Genomic DNA, 23,045 nt, shown 5'->3' with positions numbered 1-23,045 from the left:
CTAACATTTCATTAGGATGACCATAGGTGACTTGACCTTAATTCCGAGTGAGTTGTGAACTCCTGTCTATGAGGGAAATCTTTTGATTTATATGGGTGAGAGTGGCCAGTTTTGTCAACTCAATAAGCCTACCATTTTGGAGATTTGTCCAAGTAGGGAGTTGAGAACACAACTATACAAGATGGAATTTACTCCTTCCCGTCTTTAATTGCTCTCTTAATAGTTGAATCCGGGTCTTGAACAACGAGCCTTACCCTCTCTTAATAGGGGTTATTTTATAGTTTGATCATTAGAGGGATTAACGATACTTAAGAAGTTAGATGTAATTAAAGGGGTAAAATGGTGATTTGACTCAAATGCAATTATGAACAATTCGTGAATGGCCGACTTACTGTTAATTGGTCATATCTATGGATACAAAAATATATCTACAATACAAAGAGTGTAGCTGTCGGTCTTTAATGGAGTAACCAGTAGATAATGAATGTTGATTAATCTAATTAAAGAGTCGAATTGATTGATTTTGTATCATTTGAGCTTCTAATCTACAGGTCCATAAGATTTCGTTGTTAGCTTATCAAGGATAAAAATAAGGAATAATTGTTTTTGAAATAATTTGAATTGTTCAAATTATTTAAATAAATTTAAATTATTAATTATATTAATATGATTAATATAAGAGGTATTTTTAAATATAAAAAAGTATTTAAAAATATTTACACTTTATAGCAAAAAGTTCCAAAAGTATAAGCACTTTTTGAATTTTTTTGCTATAAAATGGAAATATTTTATGAATTTTTCTATTTATAAGAATTTCCCTTAATAATAAAGTGTAATGTATATTAATACATCATAATATATAATTAATTTTAAATATTTATAATTAAAAAGATAAATATTTGAATAAAATTCAAATATTATTTATATGAATAAGATTTATACAAATATTGTAAGTTAAAATTAATGTGAATACGATTCATATTAAAACTATAGATTATAAGAGATGTGTGCATTTTAATATGATTAAAAAACATATTATGTGATCTATTATATAATATACCTTACTATATTATATTATATTATATTATATAATACAATATAAAATTAATAACTCCTCACCGAAGGTTATTCTTCATCATATGGATAAGAATTAGAGTAATTCTCATCCCCTCTCTCATCCTATTAGTATGGATTGAGAATATAGACATGGAGTGGAATATCACGTGAAAAGAAGAAAATTTCTCTAAAAAAAATCTATCCAAAAAGAATTCTCGCTACTTTTACACTCTCTCTCCCAAAAATGTTATGAAGTCCATACATCCGTTGTTCCTTGTTTCTTGAGAATAACAAGATGCTCGAGTGGTGGTGTTCCTACTTACTGCAGTCGTGATTTGGGAGCATTTCCGTTGTTCGTGCAAAGATGGGTTTGTGATATGTGGAGGGGAATAATGTGAAGAAGTAAAATATCAAGGGTGAATTTTCTTTTCTTTAAACCTTTGTAAAAAGTATATTTAGAAATTTAATGTTTATCTTGTAAATTAGCATTTTTGTTTCTCTGTATTTTAGAGTTTTTTTTTTTTTTTTTTTCCAAATTGTATTTTAATTGTACAATGTTCATGCGCTTTCACAGCAAATTGTTTCATTCACTTTAATTCCTAGTTTGACCCATATCCCTGGTCAAACTAGAGATTTTTCGTCCTGATCGGAGCAGGGACCCGATTCGGAGGGTTTTGCCAACTCTACCTGCCTCGACCTTGGAGGCTGAAGCCAAGGCCAACCAATCACTTCTTTTCTTGTGGATGGATGCCGAAGAAGAGGGAGGAAAACAATTAGTTCACTTGGCACAATTGGTCTGCCTCAGGCTCGAAGGTTGAGTAGAGGAAAATTTGCTTCGTTCTTTGGAGCCAATTCTCGAAGTGCCCCCATTTGCTCCTGTGTGGCCTGATCCAGCCCTCAAGAGCATATTTCTAGAAAGATAAAAGGAATTTTGAATCCTTTTTCTAAAATGATGGAAAAAACCCTCCATGTTTAGTTTCACTATATAAAACATGGTAGTTCCATACCAAATAAGTTCTTTTTCTTTTATAAATAGCTTGCTCTCACCATTATGCTGAAAATTAACTTTAACATTAAATGTTTATCGTAAGCATCACACCACTGTGTTATTCTGATTGTTTTGCAGGTAGAGGTGTTCAAAAAACTCGATGACCTGAAAAATCGATCAACCCAACCCAAACCCCGCTCGGTTTGGGTTAGGTTATGAACTCTTTTGGTTTGGGTTGAGTTCAAATAAATGAAAATTTTATGGGTTGTGTTGGTTCATGGGTCATCTAAAATAACCCAAACCAACCGGAACTTATTACTAACTTTTTTTTTTTTTTGCTCATGTACAATTAGATACATATATTTATTTTAGTTTTCTTTAATTTTATCAATTTTTTAGATAATTTATTCTTCAACAACTCTTAAAAATAGTTTTTTTTTTCACTTAGAAAAAATATTATACATTATATAAATTGAAATTGAGTTGTTAATTTTAATTTATATATGAAAATAGTTAAATCGAATTTTTACGTATTAAAATTTTACTTCCTGTTATAATTTTTTTTTTTTAAATAAATGACTCGAGTAACCCGAACCAACCCAACCCAACTCAAATGTTTCATGGTTGGGTTGGGTTGAGTTCATCTTTTAATGAGGGTTATTTAGATTGAAGAAATTTACAACTCGAACAATTGGGTTGAGTCTAAAAAGTTCTTCAACCCAACCCAACGCAACCCACGAACACCCCTATTTGCAGGCGACCTCTTCCCCAAAATACAAATTCACCAACGGTAGCACGTAAAGGTCAACTAAGTTATCTTTGTCAAATTTTGTTATTAACAATAGTGTAAAATTTGGACCAAAGGGCATTATTGACATAAAATATGACAAAAAAAGAAGAAGATAATAATAACAAGATCGGAACAAAAAATAACAACCAGAATAGGCATAAAAGAGAGGGTTGACTTGAGCATTGGTCCAAGCCAACCTACCCAACCTTAGCCGAGCCTTTGAAAATACCCATTGGCCACACATGCTCTCACCAAAAACAACACCTTAGAAAAATGTCTAATGGGATGATGCCCTTCACATTAGGGGTGTTCAAAAAACCTGATAACCCGACCAACCCGGACTATCCAACCCAAACCGCAAGGGTTGGATTGGGTTAGATTTTATTTTGGGTTGGGTTTGGTTTAAAATGTTAAAAAATATTAAATTCGAGTTGGGTCTGGGGTTACCCCATTTCAGGGTCGGGTCAAACCGGCCCGACTCGACCCGAATATATATAAGTTAAAAAAAAAGTCAAATTAAAAAAAAAGGTAACCCAACCCGACCCAATCCGAAAATTTTGGGTTGGGTTGACCCTCCAAAAAAGAACTAATAGTGTTCATTATTAGCCAACCCGTTTTTTGGGTTGGTCCACAAAAATCTTCCAACGTGTACTATGTACACCCCTACTTCACATGTCCGAATTGATTAGTTGAACAGTTATATCATGATTTACCTCCAAAACTCTATTTGGAAGTATTCCTATAAATACATCAATATAATAATGAAAGTAAGTTCATTTTCCATCTTAAAAACTCTAAGCCTTCACACTTCTCTACTACTTAAGCATCAGATCCTACATGCAATATGTGCCACATTAGTGTGTAATTCTTTATTTATTTTGTAGGTCATGTTATTTCTACAAACAAATTTATCGTTTTTAAATGAGAAAGTCAGATTCGTTTTTTCATCCACGTTTTGGGTTAAATATATCTCAATTTTTGTTTTATTTCATTCTATTATTTGTCATACATGTGAGTATGAGAAACTATTCTTGAGTTGGAACAAAACCAGAGAAATACAACCAGTAAAAACGACGAAGAAACTAAAGAACAAGAATATAGCCAAAATAAATAAAAGTGCAACAACAAGTTGGATAAGAAAGAATGATAAATTAATATAAAGCCAAAAAAGAAAAATCATGCGAAACATTCATTAAAAGGAGTATGAGAATTGGTTTGCAATTCCTTTTTGGTTTCTTGTGTTGTATTAATCGTCCATTTGTTATAATGAAAAAAAGGACCAAAGTTTTTTTCATAATAATAATAATAAAGTATGGTCAAGTACATACACATGACATAATTGATATAGCCTACAATTTTGGCAAAGATTTTGGTTCTTTTAAAGTGTACTTTTATTTTTTCACAACATTTTATTTTCAAATTTGTTTCGTTTGATAATATTTTGGATTCCATTTTATAAAAATTTGGTTTTGGAATATCAAGTTTATAAACACTACTTTCACTTTAAGGTCTATATGTTTTTTAACCTATTTTCTATTGTATAATTTTTAAAAAACAACTTTTGTAGTTTTTAGTAGGAATTAAAATGTTTCTTTAAGAAAAATGAAAATCATAATAAGTTTTCTTGTTCACTCTCTACTAATGTTTGGTTTCAAAGATTTCAAAACTAACAAATGTTGATCATATCATCCTATGAACCTAATAAGTTTTGAAAAATTGGTTCACTGGTTTATTTTTTGTTTCATCCTAACACTATTGCGTCGGATTATTTTAGTACAATAAGGATCACAGGAATTTGATCCACATACATCGCGGTTGCTAGGGTTGGCAACGGGGCTGGGCCGGGCGGGGGAGCGTTCCCTATCCCCGTTTCCGATGGGGGATTTTATCCCCATTCCTGCCCCCATCCCCACCATTTCAAGGCGGAGACGGGGATGAAGATTCCCCATCGAGGAAATGGGTTCGACTCATTCCCCGTTTTCCCTTTTATTTTCCTACGAGACTTTTTTTGATTTGGGCTTGGACATTTAGTTGGGCTAAATTAAAAACGAAGCTAAATGTATAAAGTTAAATACCTGATATATATATATGGAGTGAGAGAAAATATTTAAAAATCTAATTATATATATAAAAAAAATATTTAAAAACCTAATCGAGGTAGGGTTGGGGGTGGAGACACCATCCCGTCCCTGATTTGACCCATTCCAGTCAAACCGGGGATTTCCCACCTCGATTGGTGGGTCCCCCTGGAAAAATTTTGCCAACCCTAACAGTTGCTTACAAATTGTACCATACTTTGAGTTAGGAGTGTACATGGATTGGGTTGAAAGTATTTTTTGGATCAACCCAAAAATTCAAGTTCGTTTGATTGGCAACCTAAATGACCCAAATAAAGTTTCCAACCCAATCCGGGTTGACCGGGTTGGGTTGGATTGTTGGGTTATAACTTATTTTTTCTTTTTAATAAAAAATATGTAAATTTATATACAAACACATGACTAATAACTAAAATTTCATAAAATTAAGATGCTAAATACCAAATATCTATGATATTTATTGTAAACTTTAAATAAAGACAAATATCATAACAATTTTAAAAGAAAAATATTAAAAATTCAAAAATTAATCAATACAAAGAAATCAAACTTTAAATAAAGGGGAATATATATATATATTATATATATATATATATATATATATATATCGGGTTGGGTTGGATCAACCCATATTTTTTTTAGCCAACCCACAATCCAATTAAAATAGAAAAATTCAACTCAACCCCACCTAACAATAAAATCGTTATATTTTGGATTGGGTAGTTTAGGTTGTTCGGGTTGTTAGTTATTTAAACACCCCTACTCTGAGTATGGTTGAAATCAAATAAATTTGGAGAGTACTTTAGTGTGCTATTTTTTTTTTCTTTTCTTTTACACCCACTCATTCTAAATTTAGTTGGAATGAGAAAAGGTATTGTTAGTTGGAGTGAAAAAAGGTATTGTTAATTGAAGTGAGAAATAAGTTGTTAAATTTAGAATAAGGAGTGTAATCGTTAATTTAAAATGGTTGGTTAAAATGGGAAGGGTTAAATTTAGAATGATCGGGTTTAGTTTTAAAACAAGTGGAATGTTGAACAACGCAATCTTTTCCTTAAAATATTTGTTCTGAAGAACTTTAAAACTACAATATTTATATAAATAATTTGGAAATATCTTTTTCTAAAAGGATCCAAATATCTAATTTATTTATAAACAAAATAAAATATTAAAATTTTCTATTCTGTCATTTTATTATATTTAAAAATTTCATTATTTAAAATGATTTCTCTTTTATAAATAGCCTAAAAAAAAAAGTCCGGTTCATCGAGCAAAACTTACCTTATAGATATTATTGTGATAAAATCATCTTATTTATGTAATTTTAAAAAATAAATAAATAAAAGAAAAAGAATTAAGTAAAAAGAACCTAACGAACCAGCGGTTGCCACGTATCAAAGCTCAAAGTGCGCAAACCGAGGGCTTCAGGCATCAAAATTCGTGGCTTCAATTGGAACTAATAAACATGGAAACCACGTCCATTGTAACGCTCCCTGATGTCTTCTTTACAACCGTTGGATTTGAATACTTTTTTCAACGATTGACGACTCGATGGACCCACTTCCATCTATTCCACGCGCGTAGGCTTGACGTGTGGCCTACGCTTCTCTTCTCGATAAGATCATTCGAGAACATCCTTTACTTAAATCACCGTTCTCTGCCTCCATTTCTCGTCACTTCTTCTTCTTCTTCTTCTTCTTCTTCTTCTTCTTTTTCTTCTTCACTGCGGCGGATTCTTCACCCGTCTCTTCTCATACGCCGCCTTATTCTTCGTTTCATTTTCCGGCGAAAATGGCAGGATCCGGTGTTGTAGCGGTGTACGGGAACGGAGCTCTCACTGAGACGAAGCAATCCCCCTTTTCTGTGAAAGTTGGATTGGCTCAAATGCTCCGCGGCGGCGTAATAATGGACGTCGTCAACGCCGAGCAAGCTCGTGTCGCTGAAGAGGCCGGAGCTTGCGCCGTCATGGCTCTTGAAAGAGTTCCTGCAGATATCCGAGCCCAAGGCGGCGTCGCCAGAATGAGTGACCCTCAACTCATCAAGGAAATCAAACAAGCCGTCACGATTCCGGTCATGGCGAAGGCTCGAATCGGTCATTTCGTTGAAGCTCAGATTCTCGAAGCCATTGGTATCGACTATGTGGATGAGAGCGAAGTTCTTACTCTAGCTGATGAAGAAAACCACATCAACAAGCACAATTTCCGCATTCCTTTTGTCTGTGGCTGCCGTAACCTCGGTGAGGCGCTGCGACGTATTCGTGAAGGGGCGGCGATGATCAGAACCAAGGGCGAGGCCGGTACCGGCAATATCATTGAGGCGGTGCGGCACGTGCGGTCCGTGATGGGCGATATCAGGTTGTTGAGGAACATGGACGACGACGAGGTCTTTACTTTCGCGAAGAAGATCGCTGCGCCGTACGATTTGGTTCTGCAGACGAAGCAGCTCGGGAGGCTTCCGGTGGTTCAATTTGCCGCCGGTGGTGTAGCGACGCCCGCGGATGCAGCGCTGATGATGCAGCTCGGTTGCGATGGCGTGTTCGTCGGCTCCGGTGTGTTCAAGAGCGGCGACCCGGCAAGGCGAGCCAGAGCGATTGTTCAGGCCGTTACTCATTACAACGATCCGGAGGTGCTGGCGGAAGTGAGCTGTGGGCTCGGCGAGGCCATGGTCGGACTGAACTTGAACGAAAAGGTTGAAAGGTTCGCCAATAGATCGGAATAAACCATCTTCTGGTATAACAATTTCGAATCCCTTTTCTTTGGATCTGGGAAACTATAGTTTCTAGCAATTTACGTCTAAACATATATAGCTATAAGGAATTTGATTTCCTGTTTGGATTGAATTGCTTTCAAATCCATCTTCATTCCTCCTTGAACATCTTGAACTATAATGTTACTTTAAAATCCTTTGTGTTTCATTTGTGGTGGAGTTTTCACACCTTTGAATGTATTGGATTTCTCAAGATTATTACAACAATCTGTCCATTTAATCCATTAACTTGCTTCAAGCTATTTAGTTTCGATACAAACAATGTAAAAAATGGAATCAGCTGTTTTTGCCCACAGCTTGCAACAGGATAAGCAATTGGAGGAAGTAGTAAGAAACTCCTCCGATTGTTGCGTATTGTAGTTTCTCAGGCCCTTCAACAGCCAGGAAGTCGCTCTCATCGGAACGATTGAAGCCTCCGGCCAGCCACCTCAAGTTCTTGTAACCTTCGTTGTATAACTTTGATACTGCGATCAAAGACCTGAGCTTGGAAAGCACAAGTGAAAGATAAAGCCAAGAAGACAAGGATTCACCTTTTGGTTAAATATTTACATGGTTTGATGTCTATATGGAAAGTAAAATGTGCAGTGGGCAAGAAGAATTTTGGACCATTTCTATACTCCAACCCCTGGATTACGATATTATCAGTTCATTTGGCTGACATTTGGTCCTGGAGCTTTAACCAACATCTAATTAGTTTTTCAACTTTTCAAATTTAGTTGAATTTTGGATCTAAGTTTCAACTTTATTATATCTTTGAGATTCGTGAGATATTTAATTTCTAATAAAAATCAATGGTATCTTTCCAAATTGAAAGTTTTTTTTTTTTTTTTAAAAAAAAAAAAAAAATTAAACAAACGAAATAAACCAAACACTCTCCTTCAGAGAGGTATTATTCCAGGCCGAAGAAGACCTAGAAGATGATGCCAAATAGAAAGTTGAAAATAAGGTAGTTTTGCATTAGCAAATTTAAAATGTGTTTAAATTTATAAACCATGAAATTAATTAAAGTTACCACTCAATAAGTTGTTAATTAACTTATTAACATGCTTTTAGGATTATATACTTCATAATGTTACTTAATACATGCTATAATTTTTCATGAAGTATGATATTTCTCGATGTTTTTATTTAATATTATTTTAATTAATAATGTATTTAAAGGCAATATGAAAACATAAAATAGATTGCTAACTATATAGCTTATAATTGATCTATCATACAGACTCTAAAAAGTGAAGCATAGGTCGAGTGAATATTAAAAACGTCAAATAGGTCCAGAATTTAATAAATACAAAAATTCCGTTCAAGGACATTGAAGTTATAAAATTAATTTTTTTAATAATTTATTAGACATTTTCTAAAGTTTAATAATCTATTAGAAAGAATAAGAAAACTTCAAAGACCGGATTGAATACATTTTGAAATTATGAATTAAAGGGAAAATAGCGTTCTATTGTTATTCAACTTTATAATTTCAAAAGCAACTTTTCTAAGTTTTCTTTCTACAAAATCAAAATTGAACATTGATGGGGTATTAAATAACTCAAGTTTGGTTGCAACTCCATCTTATAACGTAAGACCTCAAATATTCTTACTCCAATGTGTTAACTCCAAACTTCATAACTTAACTCGACTTCCTAAACACCTCTTTCAGCTCTAGATTCATATCAGCAAAAACAAAATCAACAGGAAAGGGGGAAGAAAAAAAAAAAAATCAAATCTTCCATAAAGATGAAGATAGAAAGAATAAAAAAGGGTACCGACGATTGAGTGGATACTCGATAAGAAAGGAATTAGCCGAAGAAATATTGGCAGCCACAAGAAAGCCACCGCTAAAAGTGAACTGAATTGCAAAAAGAAAGATAAAAATCTCACCTTAGCCCTTCCCCACAAGCCACAAGAAGCTTGGTGTTCTTATCAGGAACAGCCGCCTCCACTTCACCAATAAAATCAGGATTCAAGGTCGTCAAGTATTGGCCAGTCCAAAGTCCAATGTAACCAAAATGCACCCATTTCTTCAAAAGACCAATAAGACCATAATCCTCGTCCTTCACAAACAGCGCCACATGAACTGATCCTTTCACTCTAGCTTTCTCCCACTCCCATGCCGGCCTTATGTCCAATAGTCTATACCCCTCGGAATCTATGGCCGTTGCTGCTTCCTTTGGCCTAATTGCCTCAACCTCGCCGGATTTCAGCAGCTCCTGAGCATTTTTAGCAACGGCTCTCACCAGAGAAACGGTGGTCCTCTGGCCGGTGAGTGGCGGTGGTGGTCTTTGCCTTATCGGTACACCATAAAGATGGCTGAGCTGCACCGCCATGGCTTCCCTCCTTACAGTAGTCTCGAACTGTCTCTCAACTTATCCAATGCCAAATGGCAACTTCTCTGTTACTCATCAAAATGTGTCATCGCTGTCACTTCTGTTCTGTTTAAAAAGATACCAAACAAACAGGCCCTTGTTTTCCTCCATGAAAACCATTTATGGGCCTTCTTCTTTCCACGAAGAAGCCCAGGAGAACTTGTAATTTGGTCTTCGGTTTTACAATATCTGAAGCTCTTCCTATACAGAAAGAAACTATGAAGTAGAGAGGAATATGGTATTAAGTTTCCAAAGGAGCTCATTTTAAGCTAAAACCGAACACTCACGCTTGGGTAACAAAATTCTACAAAAACATCTGATTTCCTTATGATGTCCTGAAGTGTAATTATACAAAAGAATTTAAGATTTAAGAGTACACCTCTTTCAATGATTGCAGTCTTGCTGAATCAATACAGTGACCTAAGGTGGATATTACATACATTTGTGGACATATCTGGAGTTTCTTCTTACTCCATCTCCTAAAGTTCTAAATGGAAAGAATGTGCAGACTGACTTTATAGTTTATAGCATGCTCCATTCGACATGTAGCTACTATCTGTCTTGTACTTCTCAAACTAAGAAATTCCATGAATCTGAAACCATTCAGGCATGTGAAATTTTTCATATAGAATAGGTCTGACGTCTTTTTCCAGGGCGAGGTGTTTGAGGAGGGGGAGGAGGACCTCTAAAAGCTGAAGAAGGCACATAACAGAGGGTAAGTGAGTATCTAATGGACCATCCATAATTATGTTAAGAAAGTTGTTATTGGAAGAGAAGTTTCTACCTGATTATCAGAAGGCTGTGCTGGAGAGAATGGAAGGCATGGGATTCCATTCATTGGTTGCAGCAAGAAACTAAAAGGGTTGTTGTCGATAATAACAATTCGTGAGAGATCTCTCTGTATACAGGTTAGATCTTTTACGTGTTCTCTGTATTCTCTGCAATTTAAAGATACATATTTAAAAATTGAGAAAGAAAAAAAGAACCTTAAAGTTCTAAATAGATAGTCATTATTTCCATATCCTAACTCTATATTTAACAGCCAGAACGGATGAAAAAGATGCTGCCAAGAATCAATAAATTTTGAACCCAAATATGTAGTCTTTGAACCTAAAGCCAAAAACATGTACAATGCCTTAAAACATAAAATCTGTCATCAAAGGAAATGCTTGCTCAATTGAGCTCTATTCCAGTCAAAGAGTAATCTCAGATTCCAAACTCAATAGAAGTAAACTATATTATGCCGAAGATATTATTCCTGCAAATAAGAAGAAACACTTACGTGCTAACTGTTGATGGTCGATAAAGTCGAAGGCTAAATCTTCCCTCTGTATCTATTCTGTCGACCAGTGGTTTAGCATAACCTGTACATTTGCAAGAGACCAGATATGACAATAAAATAGCCAGAGAAAAGTTGCAAAAGATACTGATAAATCAATGCCATACCTTCAAGACCAGCAGTGAATAAAATAAGTTCAGCAAATTCAGCAGCCTGGCTCAAGAACTCATGCAATCCAGGACGTTCGAATACGGTTACATAACTAATCTTTGGCTTTCCTTCAATTTCCTTCAATAGGGCCACCAAAGTTAATCGATAAAATATATATTTCAAAGAAAGCTTAGAAATACTGTAGGCTTGAAAGAGAAATCTCTAGAGGTACCTTGTCCGAGGATACACATTCCAGCTCAAACCAATTCAAGCCAGCTTCTGTTGCTTGAGTGCGAAAAACGGCTGGCAAACTGGAAGTTTCATAAGCACAAACCAAGGTTTCATCTAAATCAAGAACCACCTGAATGAGCAATTGAAGCATTAAATGCAAAAACTGTATAGTAACCTTGATTCATTTTCAACATTATACCAATAGGTCTCCGAATAAAGATAGTAATGATAGCTAAAACAAATACGGTAAAAGTCCATTACCAACGGAAATGAGAATTCAATTCAACATGATAACAGCTAAAAAATGAAATCACGTACAAAAAACTTAAACTACCAGAAAATCAGACAATCGCAAGCTGAAATAGAGCCAGTTCCTAGTGTCGACTGCTTTTACTATGTCCTCAATCATCGATTTAGCCTCAGATGTTTTTCAAAAATATAGAAGGAAAGAAGAAAACGCGACGAACATTACCGTCATTTTTTCGAGAGGGCGATCTTGACTTCCGCCACCATCCACATCACTTAGAGAGCTAAGTTTCTTTGCTGAAAACTGATGAAGAGGAAGCTCAGCAGCAGGCAAGGGTTTAAAAGAGGGCGCAGATGAGGGAAGAAGAGGAAATCTGAAACCGACGTAGGACAAAATCTGAGGCAAAGAAGGAGCACCGCGCACGATCTGAACAATTATATGAAAAAAGAAAGAGAGCCAATCCATGAAAGCTTGCCATACTTGCAGAGACCTCGGCGTACAGACCTCCGTTTGACCTATCTGCGCCATATCCACCGTGAATCTTAGAAACAGAGAGATCCCCAAAATTGACTCAATTCTACAGGAAGAATACACAATTCTGCTTCTCTCTCTCAATCATTTTCAACAATCGACAAGGATTAAAAATGCGATAAAGCAGTTGGAAAATTCTGTGGCCGACGGAGTTATGGCGGTGATGGTGGCCGGTGGCTTTTTGCCGCCTTGGTCCGTCTTGAAGGCCTACTTCTTACTTTTCCTTTCTTAAAATGACTTAATTAATAATTATCCTTTTGTTCTAGCCAAAGATAGCTGTGATTTATTCCAATTTATTGATATTAAATATTAAATAATATTATTATTAAAATAGTATTTATGGTTCATGAACTAGCCCCCAACACATCGCCGTCAACTAAATTTAAATAAAGTAAAATAAAATAATTCTAAAATTTGTTTTATTTTACTTGGATTTGGTATCTTAGTTGAATTGTAATTCCAGCCATTTGCTTATTTTTATTATGTTTTTTGAGTTTTAAAACTGAGAGCAATTAACCAGAAAAAAGATGAAGTTAGAGTTGCTATGGTAGATTCTTACACCGAAAATTCTTTTTGCAACATAAATGTTATAAATATTTTAGATTTTGAATTATTTCGATAATAGCATTTACTCTCATTTTGGACTAATTAAACATTTTCATTGTTATTTCAAAAATTTGAAATATTTATGACGTATTTAGTAGACAACTCATTATATTTTATGTTTTGAAATTTACTAAATTTAGTGGATGTGCATTTGGCCGTTTGAATTGGGTTTTCGAAAACGGTTTTCCGATTATGTGATACATTTTTGCATTTTCATTATATATACATTTCAATATTTTAAAATACATAATTATACTAAAAAAGATAAAAACATTAGGAAATATAGTATTTCATGTTTTAAATTCAATTATTTTTTGTTAAATTAAAATATATAATATATTATATGATATTATAAAATTATACTTGTGCAAATTTTCTAACATAAAACAAGTATATAAACTAATTAGTAATAATTTAAATTTAACCTAATATTTAGTGAGTAACTATAATTAGTTTTATAGTGTAGAAATATATTATCAAACACATTTTGAAAAATTGTTTAAATTAAAATTTAAATTATGAATCTACTATCAAACACATGTATGAAAACATGATTTATAACTTTGTTTTCCTTGAATCATTTGTTAATTAATTAATTTATTTTTTGAATAGGTAATATTATTATACAACAACAAGAGAGATCCCACAACTTGAGATTAAGGCATCAGAGCAAAAAGAGCACCTACAAAGACGCACAATGGCGGAACAACAAAACTAACAAAAATGACAATACGAACAAATAATAAAACATCCAGAAGAACAAAAAACACCCCACAACCTGGGGACCTCAGAAATTGGACATACAGAAGTAAACATCCAAATAAAAAACGAAGAAATCAGACAAGTTAGATAAATCCATGAAAATCAATCCGCCACGAAGCAGCATGTGCACAAACCATAGAGACAATAAGCTGAAACACAGTAGATGCCAATCTCGGCTGACTATCATGTAACCGATGGTTCCTCTCCTGCCAAATATAGTAAATTAACATACTGCAGAAGACTCTATATAACTTACTTCTCACACCTTTACCAGATCCCACCTGACACACCTAACTCAACTCCACATCTTACCCCAACAACACGATGAGACGAACCCAATAAGTGCACCAAACCCTCTCAAATTTCACGCCCAAACACACAGTCAAAGAACAGATGATTCTTTGACTCAACCTCACTCAAATAGAGCAGACAAGAATTATCCACCGACTTATCTCATCTCCTCAACCAATCCCGAGTGCCTAACCTATCCTTCACCGCCAACCAGGCACAAAATGAATGCCTTGGAATATTACCCCCAGACCAAACCAGACAAGCCCAAGCCACCCTAAGACTCTTAGGACATAAACTCTCCCATGCACTGGCAATAGTGAAATGATCATTACCACTCGGAACCCAAACCCAACAACCCTCCTCACCCACCCTCGGAACCACATCTGAACCAAACCCCACAAATCATATAATTCTCAAGATAACAAAGGCCGATGTCAACAACCATCATCGGATAAGAAATATGAGAGTCTAGCCTCATGACAGCTCGCAACATCATAGACCACCCCTTCCCCATAATTCTCCAAAATAGACCTCATAGGCAACCACAAATCCCACCAAGCAAAACATCTCCTTCCATTACCAACCTACATCCTGACAAGCGGCTTAAGTCAATCCTGACAACATAATATCACCCTTAGACCCCATGACCACCCAACTCTGAGCGAATTGCCATAGAGATCGCCCCCGAAGCTCCATCTAAGCAACCCACAAAGATCCAGACTGCACCAGCAATCAGTTTCAAAATAGCTACCACATTCTAGGAAGATGTATGGTGTATACCAAAACCCCTCTTTTAGATTTCGGAAAATAAACCTCATCCCAAGCAACATGCACACCCTGTAACATCTTGATTTATTTTGTAATTAAGTTTTTTTTTTATGTTGGCTACTTGGATAAATTATATGAGATTTATGTTTTTTTTGGCTGAGCTAAAATATAATTTAATTATTTGGAATTAATTGAGTTTTATTTTGGCTTGCATTTGGAGATTTTATTATCTATGGAGATAATTAAATGTGTTTATTGGATTTTTTTAAAAGAAAAAAATATATAAGTATATATATTTTGAAAAATGATTAAGGAATTTGTTTATTAAAGGAAAAAGGAAGAAGTTTAGTTTTTTTATATATACTTGTGGAAAGGTTAAAAAAAAAGAAGAAAAGGAAAAAGAAAAAAGAAAACAAATTTTCTCTCTCTCCTCAAGCCCATGCACGTGCCTGTCCTTTTTTTTCTTCTCTTATTCTTCTTCTTCCGTTCCTTTACAAACCCTAGCAGTTGCCGCTGCTTCGCCGCCTCGCCAGCCCCAGCGCCGTCCCGTCACAACGACAGAGCGCCGATCGTTCGCCGCTGCCTGGATCATTGGGTTGACCGCAAGCCACCGCGCCCAGCCAAGTCGACGCCATTCGTCCGCCACTGCCTTTTTGAGTTGGGTAAGAGTTGGTTTATTTTGGGTAAGGGTTGGTGTTTGAGATTTTTGGAGTGTCACTTTGTGTTGGAAACAATTTTAGTTATTATCCTTTGTGTCGACATTTAGGATTTGGTTTTGGAAGATTTTGGGGCATTGCTATCAAAGAAGAGACTATTCTTTTCGACGGAGAATTTTGGATTGGGTAAGTTTTGTGTAGGTTGGTTGGTTATCCTTTGGACTTGGACCCTGAGGACTTACTTAATTTTTGACAAACTTCCTAGGCCATAGTTGCTAAACTAAACTTGTGGTTAATGTCTTAGGGTTCATTTGAATTTTATCCAATAGCTATTAAGGATTTATTTGTGCAGACTTTTGAGATCAAGTTGAGGTAAGTGATACTATTACCGGTGCCTTCGTGCCAGGAAACCAAGACTAGACCCATAAAGTTACTTAGTGGACTCTTGAGCATGATTTTTTTTTTTGTCATTATGTTTTGTTTGTTGCATGACAGTTATAAGTATTATGGGCATGTTCGAATTTTTTAATCAGTATTGATATTATGTATGTGATGCATGAATAGACCAGTAGAGCGGTTTACTGTCTTGCCTTGACGCATATTTTATTTCAGATGACCTACGGGTCTAGTTTCATGTTTGACGGTGTGCCTACGGGCCGCTAGACATGTGTGCACCGACAAGTTCAAGTTCATGTTATTTTTCCATGTTTAACGGTGTGCCTACGGGTCGTTAGACATGCGTGAGCCGACAGGTTTACGTTGATGTTACTTTTTCATGTTTCATGTTTGACGGCATGCCTACGGGCCGCTAGACATGCGTGAGCCGACAGGTTTACGTTCATGTTATTTTCATGTTTTGACGGCAAACCTACGGGCCGCGAGACATGCATGAGCTGATAGGTTTACGTTCATGTTATTTCCATGTTTGACGGTGTGCCTACGGGCCGCTAGACATGCGTGAGTCAACAGGTTCACGTTCATGTTATTTTCATGTTTGACGGTGTGCCAACGGGCCGCTAGACATGCATTTCAAGGCAAGATAGTACGTCTTTTGATTTTCCTTTCATCATCCAAAACCGATGTAGCTATGAGCCACGGGCTATCTTTCTCTCCTTGTGGATGCATAGTCTGATTCCGGTAATGGGATCACTTACTGAGTATTTTATACTCAACCTTTATCTTTATTTTTTTTCTTCAGGTAAAGGCAAGGACACTCGGGCGACTGACAAGAGGAATCTGTGACAGTGCCAAAGGAACCAGAATTCGCTTATGCATTTGACCCTTTATATTTTCTCATGTTTTGTTTTTATTACATTCATGGTTTTATTATAATTTTTTTTTATATAATTTATTTCTTGTTAAAAAGGATGCCCGGGTTGAACGATTTAAGATCTTGAGATAATGTCAGAACATTTTCTTATATACCTAAAGCAGTTCAAAAATCATGATTATTCTATTTTAATTTACTTTATTTTTCTCAATGGGAATATTTATGTATACATGCAGTAGCGATCCCCTTTTTAGTAGTCTTAGGAGGTGGGGTTGTCACACACCCCCTCTACCATTAGCCCGCCCACGCCACAAGTACGCCCGAGATACGATCCACCTCCTGACCAACAGAAACAGGCAACACAAAAACGCTAGACCAATAAACCTGGAAACTCTGCAACACTAACTGGACTAACTGCATGCGCCCCAAAAAAGAGAGAGTTCGTAGCCCAACTCTAAATCCTTGTAGTAATCTTCTGAATTAACGGGGCACAATCCCCAGCATTTAACCTACCCGACAACAAAGGCAACCCAAGATAATGCACAGGTAATGACCCTAGGGCAAACCCCATACTTCTAGCCAGGTCCCTCACAACATCACCAGAAACATCATCCACAAACATAAAGTTCTTCCCAACATTAGCCACCAACCCAGAAAACCCTACAAACTGATTTAACACCTAATTCACAGAAGTCAACGAGGCATAATCAACTGCACAAAAAGTCATGATGTCATCCGCAAACAACAAGTGAGTCAGCCTCACCTTCTCACACCTATGATGAAACACAAAGGAGGGAGGAGGATTGTTCAACATACAGGATAAGACCTCCATAACCAGAATAAACAAAAATAGAAATAGAGGATCTCCCTACCGTAACCCCAAACTTGCTTCAGATTTTGGCAAACAAACCTCATCAAGCAACATACACACCCTCTCTACCATCAGCCCACCCACGCCACAAGTACACCCGTAAGATACGATCCACCTTATGACCAACAAAAACAGGCAACACAAAAATGCTAGACCAGTAAACCTGAAAACTCTGCAACACTGACTGGATTAACTGCATGCACCCCGAAAAAGAGAGAGATCTTGCAACCTAACTTCTAATCCTCGTAGTAATCTTATGAATCAACGGGGCACAGTCCCCAGCCTTTAACCTACTCGATAGCAAAGGCACCCAAGATAACGCACAGACAAGTATATCACGAAGACAAAATCATGCTTCAAGAGTCCATTAATTAACTTTATAATTCTAGACTAAGCCGCCTGCCACAAAGGCACCGATAATAGTACCACTTACCTTAACTTGGTAAAAACGTAAAACAAAATCTCCTTAAAACTTCTTTAGCACACTTGAATCAACCTAAAGTTGCGGCTTGATCCAAGACAAATTCCAAAACTTGATTCAATTAGTCAATCTGATCAAAAATTAAATCCAAAATCAATAAACTTACTTCTGCAAAATGAAAAATGGTCTCTAGCTTGATGGTCAATGCCTCAAAACTTCCAAATCTTGAATCTAATTTTCACACCAAAGAGAGGTTAGTAATTTAACCCAAAATCAAATGGGTGAATTTCACCTCCCAAATTATAAGTAAAATAAGTTTTACCCAAGGTTTTTCTCAAGATTCCGGCAAAGATCGGGCAAGTGGCGGTGCGTCAGCTCGTGGCTACCATAGATAGGCAGCGGGTGTTGCTGTTGGACGACATAAATTGTTTAGACTAGCGGTTGGTAGTGAGGGTCTTGCATGAGGAGGGTTTGCGAGAGTGAGAGACAAGGGGATTTCTAGTTTTACAGATTTTATTCAGCAATGATTACGAACAAACCAGAGCTTCAAACAACAACCCAACCGTTCAAAATGAAACTCTATATGTCTCGAACAGATTGACCAAACTTGAGCACGATCCAACGGTTCAAACTCCAGAAATTGATAATTTTGTGAAAGCTGTCGCTGAAAAACCGAATTACTTTCTCCCCAATTTTTGGCCTCTTTTCACTCTCATTTAATTTAAAAAAAAAAATCTCAATTCTTTTATTTTGTTTTCAAATTTTCAACAGATAAATAAAATATTTGATCACAATATCTTTAAAATCTCCAAATATTTTATTAAATTTAGAAAACAATTAACTTTTCAAATTATTTTAATTTAAGCTTCAAAAACCAAAATTAAAGGGCATAAGATCCCAATTTTATACAAATTAAATTATTTCAGATATTTAAATCAATTCTAAACCACATGAAATTAATTATCTCTTTTAATTTTTTTTAATTGGCCCTAAAATCAAAAATAAAAAGGGAAGCAAATTCAATATTTTCAAGATAATCAGTTCGAATATCTAATCAATTAAATTCAATTTAACCAATAAAAGTTTTTCAATTATTTCAATTTAATCCCAATTTTCTAGATGAAAGGAAAAATTTAAATTCAATAATTTTAGATAATTAACTTAAATTTTCCTGAAATTGGGGAGGTTACATTCTTTCCTCCTTAGGAGACTTTCATTCTCGAAAGTTCAAGTCCATAAAGGCTCGTGATACTTAGTTCTTGTCTCATCTTCATATTTCCAAATCGCTTCTTCAAACCGATAATTCTGCCAAAAAACTTCTAACTAGCACTATCTCCAAGTTTCAGAAAGTCTTCACCTCCTACCATGAATTATATAACTTATCTGAGACAATATCATGTTACTCTTTAATCTTAAAACAAACACATATCACCATTTAAACCCTCCTATACATGAGTCTGAAAATCTCACTTAAATGAGGCTCTTGAAGTCCCCATATACGGTAGAGCATTTGTCATTCCAAAATACATTACCACAACCTCATAATAGCTGTAACTATTACTTGATGCCAGTTTCTAAGATAAAGACCTTCATGATTGCATACATCTATATTGAGAATATTCACACTCCATAGAGTGGATCACCTCCCTGTCCATGCATCACCATCACAATATCTCCAAAATCTCCAAAGATTCTATTAAATTTAACCAATAAAAGTTTTTCATTATTTCAATTTAATCCCCATTTTTCATATAACATCCCGAATTTCAGGAAAATTTAAGTTAATTTTCTAAAATTATTGAGTTTAAATTTCTCTTTCATTTGGAAAATTAGGGTTAAATTAAAATAATTGAAAAACTTTTATTGGTTAAATTAAATTTAATTGATTAGACATTCGAACTGATTATCTTGAAAATATTGAATTTTGCTTCCTTTCATTTTGGATTTTAGGGCCAACTTAAAAAAAAAATTAAAAGAGATAATTAATTTCATGTAGTTTTGAATTGATTTAAATATTTAGAAGGATTTAATTTGTATCAAATTGATGTATCTTATGCCCTTTAATTTTGGTTTTTGAAGCCTAAATTAAAATAATTTGAAAAGTTAACTGATTTCTAAATTTAATAGAATCTTTGGAGATTTTGGAAATATTGTGATAAAATATTTTATTTATCTTTGTAAAATTTGGAAAAAATAAAAGAATTGAGATTTTTTTCGAAATTAAATGAGAGTGAAAATAGATAAAAAGTTGGGGAGAAAGCAATTGGTTTTTTAGTGATAGCTTCCACAAAATTGTCGATTGCTAGAGTTTGAACTGTTGGATCGTGCTCAAATTTGGTCAGTCTGTTCGAGACATATAGAGTTTCATTTTGAACGGTTGGATCGTTGTTTGAAGCTCTAGTTTGTTCGTAATCGCTGCTGAATAAAATCTATAAACTAGAAATTCCCCTTCTCTCCCACCCTCGCTAACCATCCTCATGCAAGACCCTCACTACCAGCCGCTAGCCTAAACAATTTATGCCGTCCGACAGCAACACACGCTACCTATCTATGGCAGCCACAAGTCGACACGCCATCGGCCGCCATTGCCCCGATCTTTGCCGGAATTTTGAGGAAAACCTTGGATTCAAGGTTTGGAAGTTTTAAGGTATTGACCATCAAGCTAGATACCATTTTGTTTTGCAGAAAATTGGTGAAGATTGATTGGCTAATTAAATCGAGTATTGGAATTTGTCTTGGACCAAGCCACAACTTTAGGTTGATTCAATTGTGTTAAAGTTTTAATGAGATTTTGTTTTGCGTTTTTTACTAAGCTGAGGTAAGTAATCTTACTATTGGAACAACCCTAGTGCCCGACAATGATAATTATGATTTATTGAGGATTATTAGTTAGCATGATATTTATGTCTACTTTCATTGACTGAGGTTTGAAATGACTGGAGTCAGGAATTGACAAATATGATTTACTGAGAATATATTGATAATTTGATGTTTATGTACGCCTAGCTGATATGAGAGTTTAAAAGGCTAGTTGCGCATAGAGATGTTTGAATACTAGTATGATTTGAATATATTGTTTTTATTGGAGATCCTGCTGAATCTGAGGAGGATGAGATGCATACATATGTTGTAAAGCTATGATGAAGAAATTTATATGTATATTGTAGAATCATGATGATGAGATGTATATGTACGTTATAGAACCATGTTGAGATTGTGATGTCGAGATTGTGATAGTGATTTTACTGATTAGTTAGAATGCCCACCAGTTTGTGTTTCCTTCGGGATTCACCAGTTTGTGTTTCCTTCGACATTCACCAGATATTGTGTTTCCTTTAGGATTCACCAGATATTGTGTTTCTTTCGGGATTCATCAGTTTGTGTTTCTTTCGGGATTCACCAGTTTGTGTTTCCTTCGGGATTCACCAGATATTGTGTTTCCTTCAGAATTCACCAGTTTATGTTTCCTTCGAGATTCACCGGTAATGGGCATATTTAGCTACAGTAGGATAGAACTCGATTTTTCATGTATGTATGTGTCCCATGAGGACTAGGACAGTTTATATGTTCCATCAGAGGTAGGCATCTAGAGGACATATTGGGGTTACTTATTGAGTATTTTATACTTATTCTTTCTTATGTTGTTGTTTCAAGTAAGGGTAGAGATGCACTGACGATGGATAAGCGGAATTCGTGATCGAGCCACTAGAACTAGTTTTATGTTTCCGCTCATGAGATTTAGATTTCTTTTTATGTTTTTCTTAATTGTCAATTTTGATGTTTGAAACTTACTATTAAAAATCGTTTTCAGACTTATTTATTATCATTTATGATTTATGGGTACCCATTGTTGTTAATATTTGAATTTAATGAAAGCCTTTTGCACTTACCTTATTTAAAGTTCCATGCATGCATGTATTTAGTAACGGCCTAACTTAAGTCCTAGGGGATCGGGTCGTTACATTCCAAATAAAAGGAAAATTTAAACTCAATAATTTTAGATAATTAACTTAAATTTTCCTGAAATTGGGGATGTTACATCACATCAAATCAATCTCAACATCAACTCTACGAAACAAGGCCAATCACAATCGGCTAAGAAGATTATCAAGCCCAAAGGCCGATCGTCCAAGAAGATAACAAGTCAAAAGGCCGATCGTCCAAGAAGATCATCAAACCAAAAAACCGATCCTCCAAGAAGATCAACAAGCCCAAAGGCCGATTGTTCAAGAAGATCATCAAACCCAAAAACCGATCCTCCAAGAAGATCAACAAGATCATCAAGCCCAAAGGCCGATCATCCAAGAAGATCATCAAACCCAAAAACCGATCCTCCAAGAAGATCATCAAGCCCAAAAGCCGATCCTCCAAAAGATCTTCAAGCCCAAAGGTTGATCATCCAGATGATCAAAGTCCAAAGACCGATCATTTATTATCAACCAACTCAAAGATTATAATTTATTTTGAAAGTATCAAAATATTATATATTAGAAATTGTACTCACTTCCACATAATTAATATAAATACAAAATTCAAGTTCCACGAAATAAATTTCTCTTGAAATCTCGTGCGAACAACGACATTATAGATGATCAAGATTTCAATGTCAATAATCTTCAATGTTAGTTTTCAACCAACATTGAAGAACCGACAATATAAGGGTACAATGTCGATTGAAATTCAACATCGAAGATCGTATTATAAAAGATCTTTAATGTCGGTTCTAAACCGACATTATAAATGATCAAGATTTAAATGCCAATTATCTTCAATGTCAGTTTTTAACCAACATTGAATAATATCTTCAATGTCGATTTTCAACCAGCACTGAACATTATCTTTAATATCGATTTTTCACTTACTTTTTATCAATAAATATCCATTATTAAATGTTTGGCATGATTTTGCT

The 23,045-nt window shown here is 35.2% G+C and overlaps 3 protein-coding genes across 4 annotated transcripts; 1 reads left to right on the top strand and 2 right to left on the bottom strand.

The window, feature by feature from the left end:
- The first annotated feature begins 6,199 nt into the window (after positions 1–6,199).
- On the top strand, positions 6,200–7,917 carry LOC120090175 (putative pyridoxal 5'-phosphate synthase subunit PDX1). Its single transcript, XM_039047698.2, has one exon. The coding sequence runs from the start codon at positions 6,719–6,721 to the stop codon at positions 7,643–7,645; it is 927 nt and encodes a 308-aa protein (XP_038903626.1). The 5' UTR covers positions 6,200–6,718; the 3' UTR covers positions 7,646–7,917.
- Positions 6,600–10,288, bottom strand: LOC120090177 (Rhodanese/Cell cycle control phosphatase superfamily protein). The gene is made up of 2 exons (XM_039047700.2): positions 9,569–10,288; positions 6,600–8,171 (listed from the first exon to the last, which is right to left on the bottom strand). Exons 1-2 carry the CDS (start codon positions 10,012–10,014, stop codon positions 7,970–7,972), a joined length of 648 nt encoding a protein of 215 aa, XP_038903628.1. The 5' UTR covers positions 10,015–10,288; the 3' UTR covers positions 6,600–7,969.
- A 54-nt stretch (positions 10,289–10,342) lies between these two features.
- LOC120090176 (uncharacterized) lies at positions 10,343–12,822 on the bottom strand. 2 transcript variants are annotated; one of them, XM_090307673.1, is made up of 7 exons: positions 12,441–12,769; positions 12,186–12,333; positions 11,715–11,843; positions 11,500–11,620; positions 11,336–11,417; positions 10,838–10,991; positions 10,343–10,745 (listed from the first exon to the last, which is right to left on the bottom strand). In XM_090307673.1, the coding sequence occupies exons 2-7, from the start codon at positions 12,189–12,191 to the stop codon at positions 10,629–10,631; spliced, it is 609 nt and encodes a 202-aa protein (XP_090163799.1). In that variant the 5' UTR covers positions 12,192–12,333; positions 12,441–12,769; the 3' UTR covers positions 10,343–10,628. The 2 variants fall into 2 exon arrangements, with proteins under 2 accessions (XP_090163799.1, XP_038903627.1); XM_039047699.2 differs by having other exon boundaries at positions 12,186–12,822.
- Positions 12,823–23,045: the final 10,223 nt, after the last annotated feature.

Source organism: Benincasa hispida, chromosome 11, assembly GCF_027475165.1.
Source record: "Benincasa hispida cultivar pf3 chromosome 11, pf3_genome.v1.1, whole genome shotgun sequence".
Lineage (NCBI taxonomy): Eukaryota > Viridiplantae > Streptophyta > Magnoliopsida > Cucurbitales > Cucurbitaceae > Benincasa > Benincasa hispida.
This window is presented reverse-complemented; position numbering and strand designations above follow the sequence as displayed.